Below are 18784 nucleotides of genomic sequence, written 5' to 3'. Positions count from 1 at the left end.
GAGACAGCCCCACTGTTGCCACATTGGAAAAATGTTTAAAGATACTAAAATACACATTTCGGGAATGAAGTACAACATCCTATCTTCAGTTCTTAATGTACAAGATTGAATGCGAGCTTTTGTTAACAATTATGTCCAACTTTGTTAAACACAAACGCCTCAATACTCTTGACACGTCATCATACCTGAGCATTGAAACAATCGGATATTTTGACTGTAGATTTGTCTCAAATATAAATGCTTATTGTGTTAACAAAAAGCAAGTCATACATTTTATTAAACAAAATTTTAAATGTAAACAGTTTGTGAAGAACAACATACCATAAAATCAACATTGAAATCTTCAAAGTTCATGAAATATTTCATAAGTGTCTCAAACCTCCTTCTTTCTGCACAGACTTCTTTAAATTTATCAAAGGCGTACAGAATGATTTCATGGCCACCTTTAACTAAACAGATAGCAGCCAGAAGCTCCAACACCAATGACTTTGTTCTATTGAAAAATAACAAAATATAAAAAAAAACAATTACATTAGGCTCAAAGTATCCACTTTTTTATTATTATCTGGAGAACATTGGTCACTGTTTCCTAAATTTAATCACTAGTATCTATCTATCTAGTTGGTAAATAGAAACAAAACTGAACAAGATGACTGCATTAATTCTGAGCTTGTTAGGAAAATAATTAATAAATTTAAAGAACAATAAGGCTACTGGGCCAGATACTTCCCCAAGGGTTTTGTTAGTCCTTGGATAGTGGTCAGAAACCAGAATATTGGAAGTTAGCGAATGTAGCTTTTCTTTTCAGGGAGGAGTGATAGAAACTGTCTCAGTAATTACAGACCCATTAGTCTTACATCAGTTGTGGGAATAGATTTGGAAAGCCTGATTAAAGATGCTTTACAAAGTCATTTAACAAAGTTGAGTTTTATTAGAAAGTCAACACGGTTTCACTGAGGAAAAATCTTGCTGTTCAAATCTTTTGATCTTATTTGAAAAGATGACTGCTCATGTAAATAAAGTTAAGGGCATAGATTTGGGTTTTCAGAAAGCATTTTACAAAGTGATACATTTTTTAACTAGTTTTTCATGTCTATACAGGTGTTGGAGATAAGTTAGCAAGTTTGGTAGAAGAGTTGTTGGATGGAAGAAAGCAGAGGGTTGTTACAGATGGAGTTCAGTCAAACGTTACAAGTGTGGTACCTCAGGTTTCAGTCTTAGGAGGTTTGCTCTTTTTTCTTTACATCAATGAACCAGATGAAGGAATGATCAACAAGTTACTTAACTGTTAAAATCTTCGGTGTTGATGGCTGTGAAGAGGATGATGCTGCTGATTTATAAAACAATTTAGATCATTTAGTAAACTGGACAAACAAATGGCAGATGAGGTTTTAGCTATAATAAATGTAATATAATGCACGTGGGTTATCATAATTTGAATTATAAGTATGATTTGGATGGGAATAACCTTAACACTATTATGAAAGAAAGATTTTGATGTATTAGTTTATCAGTCTCTCAAGTCATCCAAGCAGTGTGCTGTTGCTAGTAGTAGGGCAAATAGGATTTTAGATTGTATCTATAGAAATACTGAATACAAGTCTAACTAGTTTATAATTTCATTGTATAGGCCATTGGTTAGGCCACATTTGGAGTATTGTTTTCAGTCTTGGGCTCCTTACCTTAGGGAAGACATTGAATTGTTGAAAAGGGTTCAAGAAGGGTTACTAAAATGGTAAAATTTTAATGTTTACTCTTGCAAAATGAACAGTTATGGTGAATCTGATTAAGATGTTTAAGATTGTAAAGTGAATTAACAGTGTTGATGTATCATCTTTTCTCATACTTAACAGCAAGAAAAAGTTAAAGGATGCAAACATAAGTTTTGACAGAGTTGGAGCTATCTTCAGCTAAAACAGTTTTATTTTTCTAACAGGATGGTTGGCCTGTGGAATGGGTCGACACTAAATATTGTACAGGCAGTAAACGAATGATAAGGGCTTTAAGATTTTTTAACAATGGTCTTAGCATGACAGCCGAGATGGATCAATAGGTCCCATGCTGTCCAAAAACATTATGTTATTAAGTTAAATTATTTCTTAATTTTTAATGAAAAACTAATTATTTACTGATGTTTTCTTTTTGCTATCAAAACGAGAATTCTAGAATAAACTAAAACTTAGTTTTAATACATTGACTGAAACATATTCAGAGACTTAAAACTGATAAAAAACAAATTAATTGAATAAGGGATACAAGTCAGGGTCTGAAACTTCTTAGTAAAACTTTATCAACTAAATTAAAATATTGTTAATAAATGTATCAGTTTATTTAATCCACCAATGAGAAAAGTTTGGTTCTAAGAAAGATGGTGTAGAAAGTTGAATTCTTTAGGTTTTAAACATACTGAAGCATAGGAAATACAAACAGTGGCACAAACTATATAAACAGTAGTATGAACTATTGAAATGTGAAGACAGTTTGAATCCTACCAAGAAGTGGTAGTGCAAGCCTTATAGTTACAGTGGTACGGAATACACATGTACAGATATAAGTTGTTGAAATAGAATATGACTTACCTTAGACTTTTGTGGTTTAAACTTAAAGCAATACAGTTGATCGCCTCTGTGTGTTCTATGACCATGTTGAAGCCATACTGTAGTCATTAAAGAGAAATTATTACACAAAACTAATCATTGTCAGAAGTTTCTTTGTGGCTTAATTAATCAAGAACTATTAATAATATGTTGCACTGAAAAGAAATTGTAATAAGAAAATTTGAGAACCAATGTATAAAACTCTGTACAAATTGAGGTTCTGGTTATATATGCCATTATCACAACACAAACAGTGTTTGTGCATCCAAAAGTTACCAGTTTCACTAGCACACCTTATCAAAAACACAACCAAGTGATACAGCAGTGAGTTTCAATACCCGTGGTGAGCAAAGCACATAGGTATCTCATTCTTTGCATAACTGAAAAACAATCAAAAAACTTATCAAAATTCCCCTGGTGGTTCCAAACAGAATAGCAGTACATCACTATTCCCATAAATGCTCAAACCTCAATAACCCTAGAATGCCAACACGGAATATTTAGACCCCATATAAGTCGAAGCTGTATACCAAACCACACTGGTGTTGTTGGTACAAGTATTTAACATTAACTCTCGACCAAATCAAGCTACTTACTTAGATCAAAACTATGGTAATAATTATAAGTAGCTGAATATATTGTTTTTATTTATAAAGATTATAGTGCACTATTTCATCAGTTAGACACCCTAACTATTAGTGATATTTTTGGTTGCCTTATTACAGTCTTAAATTGTTTTTTCTCAGAATAGATTTAAAACTTTAAATAATAGAGAAAAGAATATTCTGCTATTCAATATTTAAAACTTTGGATTGTTTTTTTTTCAGATTCAAATAACATAAAAGATACTAACATTAACATGTTAAACTATTCTAATGACATTTATCTCAGGTTTGAAAAGCCTTAATGAACAATGATTCTCATCTGTTACCTTGAACAGAAGAGCAAATTGTTCGATTTTAACATTACAGTAACTTTAGTATGATAAGAAACACGAACAATAGTTATAGAAGGAATCATTATGATGATCGACAATCCTAACAAAATCAAATGACTGTAGAACATTGTACTTCTTTCACCTTTAACACCTCATGTATTTATAAGTTTGTGTCTGCCTGCAAAACTTATTATGAACAAACCACACTTCTTTCCTGTATTCTTACATAAGTGAAAGGTTAACACTTATTATGAACAAACCACACTTCTTTCCTGTATTCTTACATAAGAGAAAGGTTAACACTTATTATGAACAAACCACACTTCTTTCCTGTATTCTTACATAAGTGAAAGGTTAACACTTATTATGAACAAACCACACTTCTTTCCTGTATTCTTACATAAGTGAAAGGTTAACACTTATTATGAACAAACCACACTTCTTTCCTGTATTCTTACATAAGTGAAAGGTTAACACTTATTATGAACAAACCACACTTCTTTCCTGTATTCTTACATAAGTGAAAGGTTAAGACTTATTATGAACAAACCACACTTCTTTCCTGTATTCTTACATAAGTGAAAGGTTAAGACTTATTATGAACAAACCACACTTCTTTCCTGTATTCTTACATAAGTGAAAGGTTAACACTTATTATGAACAAACCACACTTCTTTCCTGTATTCTTACATAAGTGAAAGGTTAACACTTATTATGAACAAACCACACTTCTTTCCTGTATTCTTACATAAGTGAAAGGTTAACACTTATTATGAACAAACCACACTTCTTTCCTGTATTCTTACATAAGTGAAAGGTTAACACTTATTATGAACAAACCACACTTCTTTCCTGTATTCTTACATAAGAGAAAGGTTAACACTTATTATGAACAAACCACACTTCTTTCCTGTATTCTTACATAAGTGAAAGGTTAACACTTATTATGAACAAACCACACTTCATTCCTGTATTCTTACATAAGTGAAAGGTTAACACTTATTATGAACAAACCACACTTCTTTCCTGTATTCTTACATAAGAGAAAGGTTAACACTTATTATGAACAAACCACACTTCTTTCCTGTATTCTTACATAAGTGAAAGGTTAACACTTATTATGAACAAACCACACTTCTTTCCTGTATTCTTACATAAGTGAAAGGTTAAGACTTATTATGAACAAACCACACTTCTTTCCTGTATTCTTACATAAGTGAAAGGTTAACACTTATTATGAACAAACCACACTTCTTTCCTGTATTCTTACATAAGTGAAAGGTTAACACTTATTATGAACAAACCACACTTCTTTCCTGTATTCTTACATAAGTGAAAGGTTAACACTTATTATGAACAAACCACACTTCTTTCCTGTATTCTTACATAAGTGAAAGGTTAACACTTATTATGAACAAACCACACTTCTTTCCTGTATTCTTACATAAGTGAAAGGTTAACACTTATTATGAACAAACCACACTTCTTTCCTGTATTCTTACATAAGAGAAAGGTTAACACTTATTATGAACAAACCACACTTCTTTCCTGTATTCTTACATAAGTGAAAGGTTAACACTTATTATGAACAAACCACACTTCATTCCTGTATTCTTACATAAGTGAAAGGTTAACACTTATTATGAACAAACCACACTTCTTTCCTGTATTCTTACATAAGAGAAAGGTTAACACTTATTATGAACAAACCACACTTCTTTCCTGTATTCTTACATAAGTGAAAGGTTAACACTTATTATGAACAAACCACACTTCTTTCCTGTATTTTTACATAAGTGAAAGGTTAACACTTATTATGAACAAACCACACTTCTTTCCTGTATTTTTACATAAGTGAAAGGTTAACACTTATTATGAACAAACCACACTTCTTTCCTGTATTCTTACATAAGAGAAAGGTTAACACTTATTATGAACAAACCACACTTCTTTCCTGTATTCTTACATAAGTGAAAGGTTAACACTTATTATGAACAAACCACACTTCTTTCCTGTATTCTTACATAAGTGAAAGGTTAACACTTATTATGAACAAACCACACTTCTTTCCTGTATTCTTACATAAGAGAAAGGTTAACACTTATTATGAACAAACCACACTTCTTTCCTGTATTCTTACATAAGAGAAAGGTTAACACTTATTATGAACAAACCACACTTCTTTCCTGTATTCTTACATAAGAGAAAGGTTAACACTTATTATGAACAAACCACACTTCTTTCCTGTATTCTTACATAAGAGAAAGGTTAACACTTATTATGAACAAACCACACTTCTTTCCTGTATTCTTACATAAGTGAAAGGTTAACACTTATTATGAACAAACCACACTTCTTTCCTGTATTCTTACATAAGAGAAAGGTGAACACTTATTATGAACAAACCACACTTCTTTCCTGTATTCTTACATAAGTGAAAGGTTAACACTTATTATGAACAAACCACACTTCTTTCCTGTATTCTTACATAAGAGAAAGGTTAACACTTATTATGAACAAACCACACTTCTTTCTGTATTCTTACATAAGTGAAAGATTAACACTTATTATGAACAAACCACACTTCTTTCTGTATTCTTACATAAGTGAAAGGTTAACAAGTTTTACAAAAATCACAACATATTTAACCCTTTCTGTGCTATCACTGTACGAGATACAGTAGTCGGTGAAAATGCTAGTTGTCACTGTGTAACATGCAGTTTTATTTTTATCATAACTCTTGGAATTCATATCAACATTCTGATTTCTTACCACAATGCCAGTATTGATTCAAAGAGTGCAGGGTAAGATAAACACACGTTACACTCTGACAGAATTTTCACTGACTTGTGTATCTTGTATGATGATGGCACTAAAAGAGTTAAGAAGAAAACTAGAAATTCGGAAAATAAACAAGTCATATGTACTTATGACTCTACCTTGTTATTCATGATAGCACGAAGACACATAACGCACAAGTGTATGTCATCTTTAGCCTCACCCATGTTCAGCTTAGCTATATGTCTGGAAGCCTTTCTGATCTTTGGAGCATCCTTTTCCTGGACAGGTCGATGTGGCACCTGATATCCATTAGGAATCTCTCCGTTCTTGTGGTTACAGTTGGGTGAATTTTGCAAGCTTTTCTCTTGCCTGTCAATTTGAGGTAAAAGGTTCAGACACAACAATTGCTAGAAATAAAGCAAGGACAAATCACAATGGCTACAACGCTTTTCATGAAGCATTAAAAATCATCACAATTGTCTTGCATCACTAAAATCTTTCACAAGAAACAATAAGAAAAACCTAACAAAATTTACTTCAGGCTTTAAGTACTAATTAACATACATCATTCCAATTCAAGCATATCACTGAACAATTATATAATTTTTATATTTAGGTTTTAACATTTTAAGAATCTACACAGAAGTAATTGTTTAAATCTGAAACACTGGTGAAGGGTATTTTTAAAACTATGTGACTTACAAGTTCTGTTGTAATAAAGAAAACTTACATTTAATTCAACAAATCTTGTTGTTAAGTGGCTGTACTCTACCAATCACAGGTATAAAACCTAAGTCTTAGTATTATAAACTTACTGCTAAGCTACTGGAAACAATATAACAAACAAGGCTTAACAAAATACTGTCCTAATGAAATCAAAGAAACACATTTTCTGACTACATCTTACCTAAGGATTTCAAGTCTAAATGCCAGGTAATCTACGAGAACATCCAATCCCTTATTTTCTTCATTTAGAAATTCTCGAACCCACCTATATGTAAAATCAGATAAAATGTACTTGTTTTCTGAAAATAACAGAAAAAGTACTTAATGATGTGAACTTTTTTAACTGTTGGAACATCATACAATCACTTTTTCTTACTGTATAGTTTACTGGGCATTTATTGAGTGCCCTCGTATTAAAAAATGTAAATATAAATATTACCCAGTATGTTTTTTGTTGTTTTGTGTGTGCGTGTGTGTTAAATTTTTTCTCAACGCTACTCAAGAACCACTCTTGCAAGATCAAATGGTGGGATTTGACCACAGCTCTTATAATATATCCTTGTCTCCAGAGTGAAGAAAATATTTTGTGGGAACTCATGGAATTGAGCCCAATTCAACTGATCTTAAATTATGAGTTCTACCACAGAACTAACCAGCATCTGCCATGTATTCAAGATGTCATGTTATTACAGATGACTCCTAGCCACCAGTCGATCTGTTGATTTAACACAAGAAAACTTGAGCATATATTATTAGTCCTTTGTAGTACAATTTTATATATATATATATATTTAAAAGCTGGGGTACACAAATATTTTGACAAACAAGTTGGAGTGTTGAAAAACAGTGACCTCTACAATAACTATAACCAGGAAGTGTTGAATTACATTTCAGGTGAAATTCTAGAATGGCTGGGACTTTTAAATTTACAACTTTATTACTTCTCACGTTGTGACAGATGTGATTTTTGTTTCATACTTGTAGATCAAAGGAATTTTGAAGATAAATAATAATAACTGAAAAATACATTTTTCAAAATAAAACTTAACATGCAAGGGATTATCTAATATTAATTAATAATCTGGTATTTTAATTAGGTATTCTCCAATTACTTTGGCCAGCATCATCACAGCATTATGCCAACAGTTACAAAAGGGGATGCTTACACTGAACCAACAATTAACCAGTCCAATTAAAAACATACGTGCAGTTTGTCATTGGGCCAACAATGGTCCAACCTTGGTCTGCTACCTTGAAAACAAAAAGTTAAAAAAATACTGATATATATTACCTTTTGTTTACTAATTACAGAAATGTAGCAACTTTTGGCATAAAACAAATATTTCCCAAAGAAGTGAAAACAGAGACAAATGGATTAAGATATATTTATACCACCTAAGTAATCCCACAACTTTTATTTGTACAGTGAATTTAGAGCAAATATGTGCATCACTTTGGTACATTATTTTTGTGTTATTAAAATAATATAGTAACTGTAGCAATAGTTTTAAATCAGTGTTTTAAAATATTAATATCACTGTATGTGTTTTTATTCTGGAATTCATAATTTTAAAATGTCCAAATATAACATTTCTTGTATGGTCTGAAAGTTTATTTTAGCCTTTGATAAAGCCACTGCTGTACCTTTACATCCAGCACAAAATATACATAATTAGAAAATAAAGCATTTAAGGTTTTCTATTTTCCTATATTCATACAGTTTGATTATAAACACATTTACATAGATAATTAAACTTACTCTATATGGTTAGTCCTGAGAGAAATCTCAAGATCCTGAAGGACTTGTGTTGAAGAGGCATCTCCGAGAAACTTTCTTTTCTAAAAACAAAATTTAGGAAGATAAATGAGAAAGCAAAACATTAGCACCTATAGGAAGGTGCAAGAAGAGACATTTGCTCCCCTTAGATGTCATAAAAATTGTAAAAATTATTACAGAAGCTTGATATCATACTTAAACCAACTATTTCTAGTAAGTTTTATTAAAACTGAAAATCTGTGTTTTCATTCAAGCACGCACAACAACATATAATCTTTTAGTCTATTAAATTACACTGTAAATGCCCCTCCCAAAAATATTTCTGTGTGTACCCCTGGCAATAAATGATTGTTTTTATAATGATTCACTTAAAATTATTAACAAATCAACAGTTGAGACTCAGACATTGTAGTGAATATTTTAAGCATCTTTAGATAAAACTACATGATTTCAATCACCTTGTATATTCAAGATCTGAAAAATATGCAAGTGCTTGTAAAAGTTAATACTAACACATTTTATCAGCACTTTCTAACCCTTTCTGTAACCATTTCTTCAATGTTTTCCTTTTATTGTGTTTGGACAGTTAATAACAGCAATTATTGGATAGACCAACACAATGATTTATAGTATTGAGTTCCAGCACCATAACATTGTTTGAGAATGATGGTTGGTATAGTTTAAATGAGCGAATTATTCTATACAACATACAAGAAGTGTATAGCTATTGTTCAAATATGAGGGGGACATACCCCCATCCTCAATACAAGTAAGACTTATAACTTTAGTCTACTGTACTGTTTTTGTAACAAAACAATGAGTCCACAAAAGCCAAAATAAGTACACTTAGTTAAAACAAGGAGTCATACATTCAAACAAATCAAAATAAGTACACTTAGTTAAAACAAGGAGTCATACATTCAAACAAATCAAAATAAGTACACTTAGTTAAAACAAGGAGTCATACATTCAAACAAATCAAAATAAGTACACTTAGTTAAAACAAGGAGTCATACATTCAAACAAATCAAAATAAGTACACTTAGTTAAAACAAGGAGTCATACATTCAAACAAATCAAAATAAGTACACTTAGTTAAAACAAGGAGTCATACATTCAAACAAATCAAAATAAGTACACTTAGTTAAAACAAGGAGTCATACATTCAAACAAATCAAAATAAGTACACTTAGTTAAAACAAGGAGTCATACATTCAAACAAATCAAAATAAGTACACTTAGTTAAAACAAGGAGTCATACATTCAAACAAATCAAAATAAGTACACTTAGTTAAAACAAGGAGTCATACATTCAAACAAATCAAAATAAGTACACTTAGTTAAAACAAGGAGTCATACATTCAAACAAATCAAAATAAGTACACTTAGTTAAAACAAGGAGTCATACATTCAAACAAATCAAAATCTAAGTCTAGGTACAGAAGCCCTACCTAAACAAATTTGAAATGTTACAATCTGCAAGTGTTACGATTAACACAAAATTTCCAGAAATGTATTCTTATTAATTGTCCTCCTTCACTTGTGCTCTGTGCCCACACTGTAACAATCCATGCTTTATTACCTTTTAAAGATAAGCCCAAATGAGCTGAAATTATCCAGGAATTCTTGAAACAGCAGTTACACCAGAGATGATTACATGAATAGATAAAGAAATCCATTAAACCATGAAACCTTGACAACTTTTCCTGCCTTCTCCTCTGGAAGAACCTTTAACAACCACCACATACAATACTCTAAAAAAAAAGACTACACTATTTCCAGGATCCATAAAGGCATTACATACATCTAGGGGAGTTTTATGGATCAAGGACTTATTGAATGCAGAACCAGCTAGACCTATGGACTTATTGAACACAGAACGAGCTAGACCTATGGACTTATTGAATGCAGAACCAGCTAGACCTATGGTAACAAAACAGATGAGCAAAACAATTATAAACCACTGAATATAGCAACAGTCAATATGTACAATTATGAAGAACTGATAAGGTTGCACCTATTGAAAAACATTGACGGTTTATGGACTACGATTCAGAGACCTTTTACATTTTTGTTACAGTTAAAATATAAAATTTAAAAAATAACATTTTCTCTGAACAATGAGATAAATAGAATACTAAAATTAGAATGTTAAGGTTATCCATAATTATTTTGGAAACTGCTTCTCTTATCTGATGGATTGTGCTAACAATCTACTCATGGACCCATGATGACCTGAAAACTTTATGTAGAGGAGCCAAAATCATTTCGACCTTCTTTGGTCATCGTGAACCTGACGACGACAGAAGGTCAAAACATTGTTCGCTCCTCTACATAGTTTTTTTCTCTATCCATACCAGCTGTTTTTAAATATATATTTTTAATCTACTCATGGAGCATTTTTCCCCTCTCACATCAACTACAATAAGAATAAAAGGATGCTAAAAAAACAGGGGATGCTACCTACCTATCACATTCATCTACAACCTGTGTGAGTGAAATAAAAACTTATGTTTATATTTATTCATTGAATGAGGTAACATTTTTGGAAGTACAAAAAAACTTATTTTCATGTTTTCTAAACAACTGAAAAAGATTTAAGTCACTAGCTCCATGGCATAGAATACCATGGGAACAACAACAAACAAATACCAAGTTTGTTTGTTTTTTGGTTTTTTTTTAAATAGAAAATGTTTAATTTGGTGTAGTGGCTGATTCTAGATTAATATTCTAAATCATTAAAAGGTAACAGAAGTATTGATTTTGTTGATGTCCTAAATATGTGATAGAACAAACTGATTTCTTTTCAATAATTATCTTTCACTCACAGAAAGAACATTAACTCATTTCTTACTGTTTTTGTTAAGTGAGATAAAGGAAACATGAGGTTCAATGGGGGGGAGATTATTCACCACAATTTTTTAATTCAATTACAGATCAAACACCAGATCCAACAGTTCTATCACTGTTTTCTTTGTGACAACAATGACGTTCTAAATTATATTTATTTCTTTTTAATGTTTTCTTTGTTTGTATTGTTTCTCTCTCAGTGTGCAAATTCTTGAAATGTGATCGTTTTGTGATGAGAGAACCACCACATAATATGTCAACAAATTGCCTATAACAATAAAAACAAAATATTAAGTACATTTCATATGCTGGTATATAATACTTGGAAAGTTATTACATTATTCTGTCAATTAAGTCTTATGCTTCCGTCTGTTACATTAATAAGGTTCTGTCAGTTAAGCCTTATGCTATCCGTCTGTAACATTAATAAGGTTCTGTCAGTTAAGCCTTATACTTTCGTCTGTTAGGTTAACAAGGGGACTGAAATATCGCGACAAGGTTGGTTGCTTTGCTGGCCACTGCTTCGTCTTTGAAAGACGACAGGTCGACAGCTGACACAACAGGAAATGAATAAAGACTTCTAATTTTGGTTCAGTCCTACCCACGTGCTTAAAGGACTAAGCATTTTCAACGAGTCCCTAAAGACAGAGACATTTTGTAAAACGTCAACGCGCCACTTACAACGCTCGCGAGATGTATATCACGTTACATTGTGCTACCACACTCCGCCCTTTTTCTCGTATCACTGACCGCTGTTCTTATTTTATCTCACGAAGTTCACTTAATAGGAACGTTAAATGTAAAAATCAAATCGAAACATGGATTATCTTAACTGATTTCCATTTAATATTAAAAACATTCGTTTATCCAGCTTCTATTAAGGTAAATGATTTATCGGTTAGTGTATTCAGTGCACGTATTCAGCTAATCGAAACTGTCATTTTTCGAAATAAATCATACCTAATAAAAAAAGAGAGAACGTTCTACACGTGCACACTTCCTTCCATAATACACACGTTAAATTATTTCATGTATTAAAGTAGAGCAGTTCGACAGTTCCGCGAGCACCTTCAACAGCCTGTCGAGAATTTAATACCTGTTTCATGAATTGGAAGTGATTTCCAACAATCTTACATCTGACACTGATTTTCACGAGTAAATAAGTTACATGTTACCATCTTTTATTACAACACTGTATAATACTTGCAAGATTATCTCTTATTTCTGAAGCTTTGTAGGCCGGGCGTAACCAACCTAGAGTGCCCAGTCTAAGAATTTGAGGGAAAATGGTCCATCTGTTTTCGTCTAATTATTGTTGAAATTCATTGTTGTTTGAAGCTAAGCACAAAGCTTTACAGTGCACTGTTTGTGTTCTGCCCACCACGGGTATCGAAACCCGGTTTTTAGGGTTGTATTGTTCAAAACTGAAAAACTTTAACGATGACCCATACAACAGTTTCACTTAGAGTCAGGCGTGGCCATGTCCTTTAGTGCGTCCGGACAGTGAACGTTAGGTTTATGGTTGCCATAAAAAACGCACTCCGCACTTTGGGCCCGTGACTGGACTATAAAAATGAAGGTCAGATGCCAGTATTCGAACAGGTAAGAGTAATTCATAAGTCGGAGATGAGTACTATTTACCAACCGCATTCCCTCTAGGTGTCCGAGCATGGTCATGATGTTAGGGCGCTTGATTCGCAATTTGAGGGTCGTGTGTTTCTTTTTCAATTTCGCGCAAAGCTGTGCCCTATCCACCTCGGAAAACTAAAGCATGAATTTTACCTTCATAAATCAAACCTACCGGTGGCCTACTAGGGATTTGGTGTGATTTGGTTTGTTTCGAATTTCACGCAAAGCTACACGAGGGCTATCTGTGCTAGCCGTTCCTAATTTAGCAGTGTAAGACTAGAGGAAAGGCAGCTAGTCACCACCACCCACCGCCAATACTTGGATTACGTTTTTTATTTTTTTTACCAACAAATAGTGGGATTGACCGTACCATTATAAGGCTCCCACAGCTAAAAGGGCGAGCATGTTTGGTGTGATAGGGATTCGAACCCGCAGGTCTCAGATTACGTGTCACGCTCCTTAGCCACGTGACCGCGCGTGTTCGTATTCCCGTTCCACCACGCACGTTCGCCTTGTCAACAATTGGGGCGTTATACTGTAACGGTCAATCACACTATTCGTTGGTGAAAGAGCAGTACAAGAGTTGGTGGTGGTTGGTAATGAATAGCCGTTTTCCCCTCTTGTCTTTCACTGCTAAATTATACGGCTTGCGCAGATAGCCCTCGTGTAGCTTTGCGCATCAAAACAAACGTAACCTTCCTGCGTATCCTTTCAAAATTAGAGAATGCCATACCCATAGTGCTTGTATCGCTTTGCGAAAAAATATGAACCAAACTTTTAAACTAATGTATCCATAAAACAGATATTAAAATTTATTAACTGGTTCTACGGTTTCTCATTTCACAAACTCGACAATAACCTTCTGTGTACGCGATTTTCTTCGAAGAGAAGAAACACTTGAGATCTACTTGTGTAACATACGTTTGTTACCATTATTAATTATTCAAACAGTATTTCTACATTCAGTTTTGTTCTGACTAACCATCTTTTACAAATAACAAATATACAACACACTTTACCTACCCGAGAACTTCTAGAGGCTTTTGGATCCAGGTAAGTCTTCAGCCTTCTAAGGTAGAACGAAGGAGACTCCTTAGCCATGACTTTCTCCTACACGACATAGTAAAAATGTATGAATTTTCTTTATAACGGTTTAGTAGGGACTACCATAACTGTATAAGAAAATAATGTGTTGTTCCACCAATCATACTACAGCACGTAATTAATAGTTCGTTGTTCGAACAATATTATAATCACGTATTTTTTTGTTTTTTTAAGAAGTTAAAAAATTAACAATTTTGTTTAAAATTCTGATGGGAACACAAAAACTAAAAAAATCAAACACTCCTAAAACATTTTTATTATTAAAACACTTTATGTCATGTGTACAACAGTTCCTTAAATGGACACGAATAAGGAACACAAATGGCCACGGCTAAACCTACTTTTACAAGCAATAACACTATGTAATACAAATTTTGTTCCTGGACAGTATGTGTTATTTCTTAATTGCTTATGTTGTAAAAGTACAGAAAATGACCAGTATTCCCTTCAAACTTTACTTTTGTGACCTAGATAATGAAATTTAGAAATTAACCTATTTTCTATATAAAAAATGGACAAATTTGCACATTTTCATTTACATAAAGGTCTGAATAAAACAACATATGAATCAAGATTTACATGTATTTATACTAAAGTTATATAAAAATGTTTAGAAGCGAGTAGTTTTTCGAGATTTTCAACTGTAATGTAAATCACTTTTACGTATCAGCTCCCAAATAAAGTCTCCCATCGTGTTTTCGTCAGGTGCTCCCAGGTTACAAAAGTAAAGTTTGAAGAGAAAAATATGTCTTTTCCATTTACTTTAGATATAAGTAATTGGGAAATAACACTTTCTGTCCAGGAACAAGAAAAAGTATAAATTTTGTTACATAGTGTAATAATACATTCCCCAGTAAGTCTACGGATTTACAACACTGAAGTCAAAGGGGTTCGATTCGCTTCGGTGGACACAGCAGGTAGCCCGATGTGCCTATGCTTATAATAAAAATTAAACATACAACAACAACAACGTGCTTACAATTTTTAAAATATTAGACAATTATATAATACCTGGTCACAGATCATGTCCCATTTTTTTCCATCATCGTATTGCTTGAGAAGTTTGGCCTTATCTGGAGGAAGGTCCATGGATGCCTACATGTACAAAACAAATACTGTAATTAGTTTCAGTACGGAACATACGAATACTGTGACACGTGACATGCCTTGGGAATTGTGATCAAGTTCAGGTTTATTCACACAGTTAGGGGAACGGAAACGAGCCTGATTTACATTTCACAGTGTCAATTCGTGAATGCCAAGAAGTGAAACTAATATTTCATGTGATATTGTATTAATCTTTCCCAGAGACGTAACTGACCTCTGATGGAAGCTATGTGTCTTAAATAAAACAACAACAACCTGATACATTTAAGTAATAATTTATGTTTGTAAAAAGCAATAAAAATACTGTACATACCTATCACCGTTTATGTCATTTGTCTGTTATTTAATACAACTGAATAACACCCTTCCGGTGACACAAACGTATATCTGCAGACTTACAACCATGGAAACCGGGGTTCGATACCCGTGGTGGGACTAACCAAGAATGTTTTCTCTAGTAAAGATCCAACCTATTAACCACTTCTGTTCGCAGATAATGTCGTAGGTTGAAAGAAAAAAACGCGATACTTATGACCGTGAAACAATTTCAATCACTGTTAACAAAGTAGCCTGGTCAAGTGACCATTTAATGACACAAAATGTTCACTTTCTGAGTCTGTCAAAGTCTTAATTTAGAGATTTAAAATTGGGTGAACATTTACCACGAAAAGATGTTTTAGTGATAGATAGTGACGTCACTGAAAACACGAATCAAAGATGACATTAAAACGTTGGAAACGCAAAATGTGAAAGCAAATTAGATGTACTTGTGCAGTGCCCCCTAAAGTGTTCCGTTTGCAATGCAAATAAAAACAAAATTAAGAGAAACAGATATATCTATTTCCTACTTTTGATTGTTTGAAGCACAAAGCTACACAATGAGTTATCTGTGCTCTGCCTGGTTTCTAGCGTTGCAAGTCCGTGAACATTATTTTGCTTTCGAAGTCCATACGCCACGCTGTGTTGTAGCCTACAAAATGCATCATACTTCTCGTGATTCGTGACATGCGCACGTATTACTGACGTCATGACTACAAATGACATGTTTAGCGTTTTTTTACTTGACCTTATTTTTAGGATCTACTAACTAACTGACAGACAACACACTACTGTATAGTAGTGCTAATGGTTTAAACAGGAAACCCTTCCAAGTAGTGTTAGGCTGTATTTCAGCAAACGATCATACAGTACCTTGAAGTATGCTACTTAACTGACCACCAAGTGTTTTATTTTAGTGGCGGAAGGGGGGATAATTTATTATACGTAGGGATAACTGTTTTTCTTAATAGACCGATAAGTAAATAAACAATTTCTTTGACAACATTCAAACTTACATGTATTAGTCGTGTAATTATAAATCTATAAAGCAAAACATGTTTGTTTGGGATAATCACGCAAAGTCACACACGGGATAGCTGCCTATAATGTTAAATCAATAGATAAAAGTAAATACAAGAAAGACAACAAGTTAACAACATAAACCGCTAACTCTTGAAGTAATCTAATCAAATAATAGGGTTTCACTGTCTCTCTTATAACGCACTAACGGCTGCAAATTGCAAAATAAGTTTGTTGTTTGTGCGGTTATGGGATTCCAATCATGGATCAGGTTCATAATCTAACAACCTAACCAGTACAGATACGAAAAAAAATCCTCAACTTATGATTTTACTTTTTCCAAAGTGATTGACAGTGAAAACCAAAATAATGTAAACTTAAAACAAATTACAGTTTCTATGACAATGTAAACATTGTTACCTAAACATAAAATTTCAATTTGAACGCTAGGAAGTTGGTAAGGCATAACAAAAACTAAACCTTCTTCGTTTCCGGCTTAGCATGTCCAGGTTGTTAGGGGGCGCTTAATTCGCAATCTGAGAGTCGCGGGTACGAATCCTCGTCTCACCAAACGTTCTCCTTTTCGGCTGTGCGGGCGTTATAACGTCACTGTCAATCCCACTATTCGTTGGTAAAAGAGTAGCCCAAAAATTGGTGGTGACTAACTGTTTCTAGTTTCACACTGTTAAATAAAGGACGGCCAGCGAACATAGCTCTCGTGTAGCTTTGCGCAAAATCCAACAAACAAAACATAACCTTATGAAGTATGCTTACTTCTTTGTATTATACATCGAGGTTATGAAACAAGAGTGACATTCATACCCAAGACTGGCTTTAAACACTACACTATATGTTAAGATATTTGGTTGTAAATACGAGGATCCATGGTTTGGGTTCCGTCAATAAACAAAAAATATACATATATAGTGGTAGATGCTTTCCGACTACTTAAAAAACCCAAAAAAAACACACGAATAAACCGCGTTCACAGACCAAACACCATTAATGTAGCAATAGCTGAAGAAAACCGTTTCCTATAAATAAAGTTCTTTAAATTTTTACATTTACAGATGGTGTGAGAAGAGAGCCACAGTTACACATCTCTCATTTACTTTATTAGCAAACAATCACGAAACTGTTGAAATAAGGACATTGCTGTTTGAATATCTCGATATTTACCAGTGTTTCTACTCTAACAGTCACTGAATGTGTCAGTATCTAGTCACTACTGTTTGAATATCTCGATATTTACCAGTGTTTCTACTCTAACAGTCACTGAATGTGTCAGTATCTAGTCACTACTGTTTGAATATCTCGATATTTACCAGTGTTTCTACTCTAACAGTCACTGAATGTGTCAGTATCTAGTCACTACTGTTTGAATATCTCGATATTTACCAGTGTTTCTACTCTAACAGTCACTGAATGTGTCAGTATCTAGTCACTACTGTTTGAATATCTCGATATTTACCAGTGTTTCTACTCTAACAGTCACTGAATGTGTCAGTATCTAGTCACAACTGTTTGAATATCTCGATATTTACCAGTGTTTCTACTCTAACAGTCACTGAATGTGTCAGTATCTAGTCACAACTGTTTGAATATCTCGATATATACTCTAACAGTGTGTCAGTATCTAGTCACAACTGTTTGAATATCTATATTTACCAGTGTTTCTACTCTAACAGTCACTGAATGTGTCAGTATCTAGTCACAACTGTTTGAATATCTCGATATTTACCAGTGTTTCTACTCTAACAGTCACTAAATGTGTCAGTATCTAGTCACTACTGTTTGAATATCTCGATATTTACCAGTGTTTCTACTCTAACAGTCACTGAATGTGTCAGTATCTAGTCACTACTGTTTGAATATCTCGATATTTACCAGTGTTTCTACTCTAACAGTCACTGAATGTGTCAGTATCTAGTCACTACT

At 33.2% G+C, this 18784-nt stretch overlaps 1 protein-coding gene across 1 annotated transcript in view; it reads right to left on the bottom strand.

Moving 5' to 3' along the window:
* The window catches only part of LOC143234557 (formin-like protein), a 99749-nt gene that overhangs the window by 34603 nt on the left and 46362 nt on the right, over positions 1-18784 (bottom strand). The window contains exons 3-9 of the mRNA XM_076471995.1: positions 15413-15496; positions 14321-14407; positions 8801-8880; positions 7223-7306; positions 6474-6684; positions 2580-2656; positions 322-493 (exon numbers count right to left, since the gene is read on the bottom strand). Coding sequence (XP_076328110.1) covers positions 322-493; positions 2580-2656; positions 6474-6684; positions 7223-7306; positions 8801-8880; positions 14321-14407; positions 15413-15496 — 795 coding nt within the window. The remainder of the gene's footprint in view (positions 1-321; positions 494-2579; positions 2657-6473; positions 6685-7222; positions 7307-8800; positions 8881-14320; positions 14408-15412; positions 15497-18784) is intronic.

Source organism: Tachypleus tridentatus, chromosome 12, assembly GCF_004210375.1.
Source record: "Tachypleus tridentatus isolate NWPU-2018 chromosome 12, ASM421037v1, whole genome shotgun sequence".
Classification (NCBI taxonomy): Eukaryota; Metazoa; Arthropoda; class Merostomata; order Xiphosura; family Limulidae; genus Tachypleus; species Tachypleus tridentatus.
Note: the sequence above shows the minus strand (reverse complement) of the source record. Positions and strands in the feature narration are given on the sequence as shown.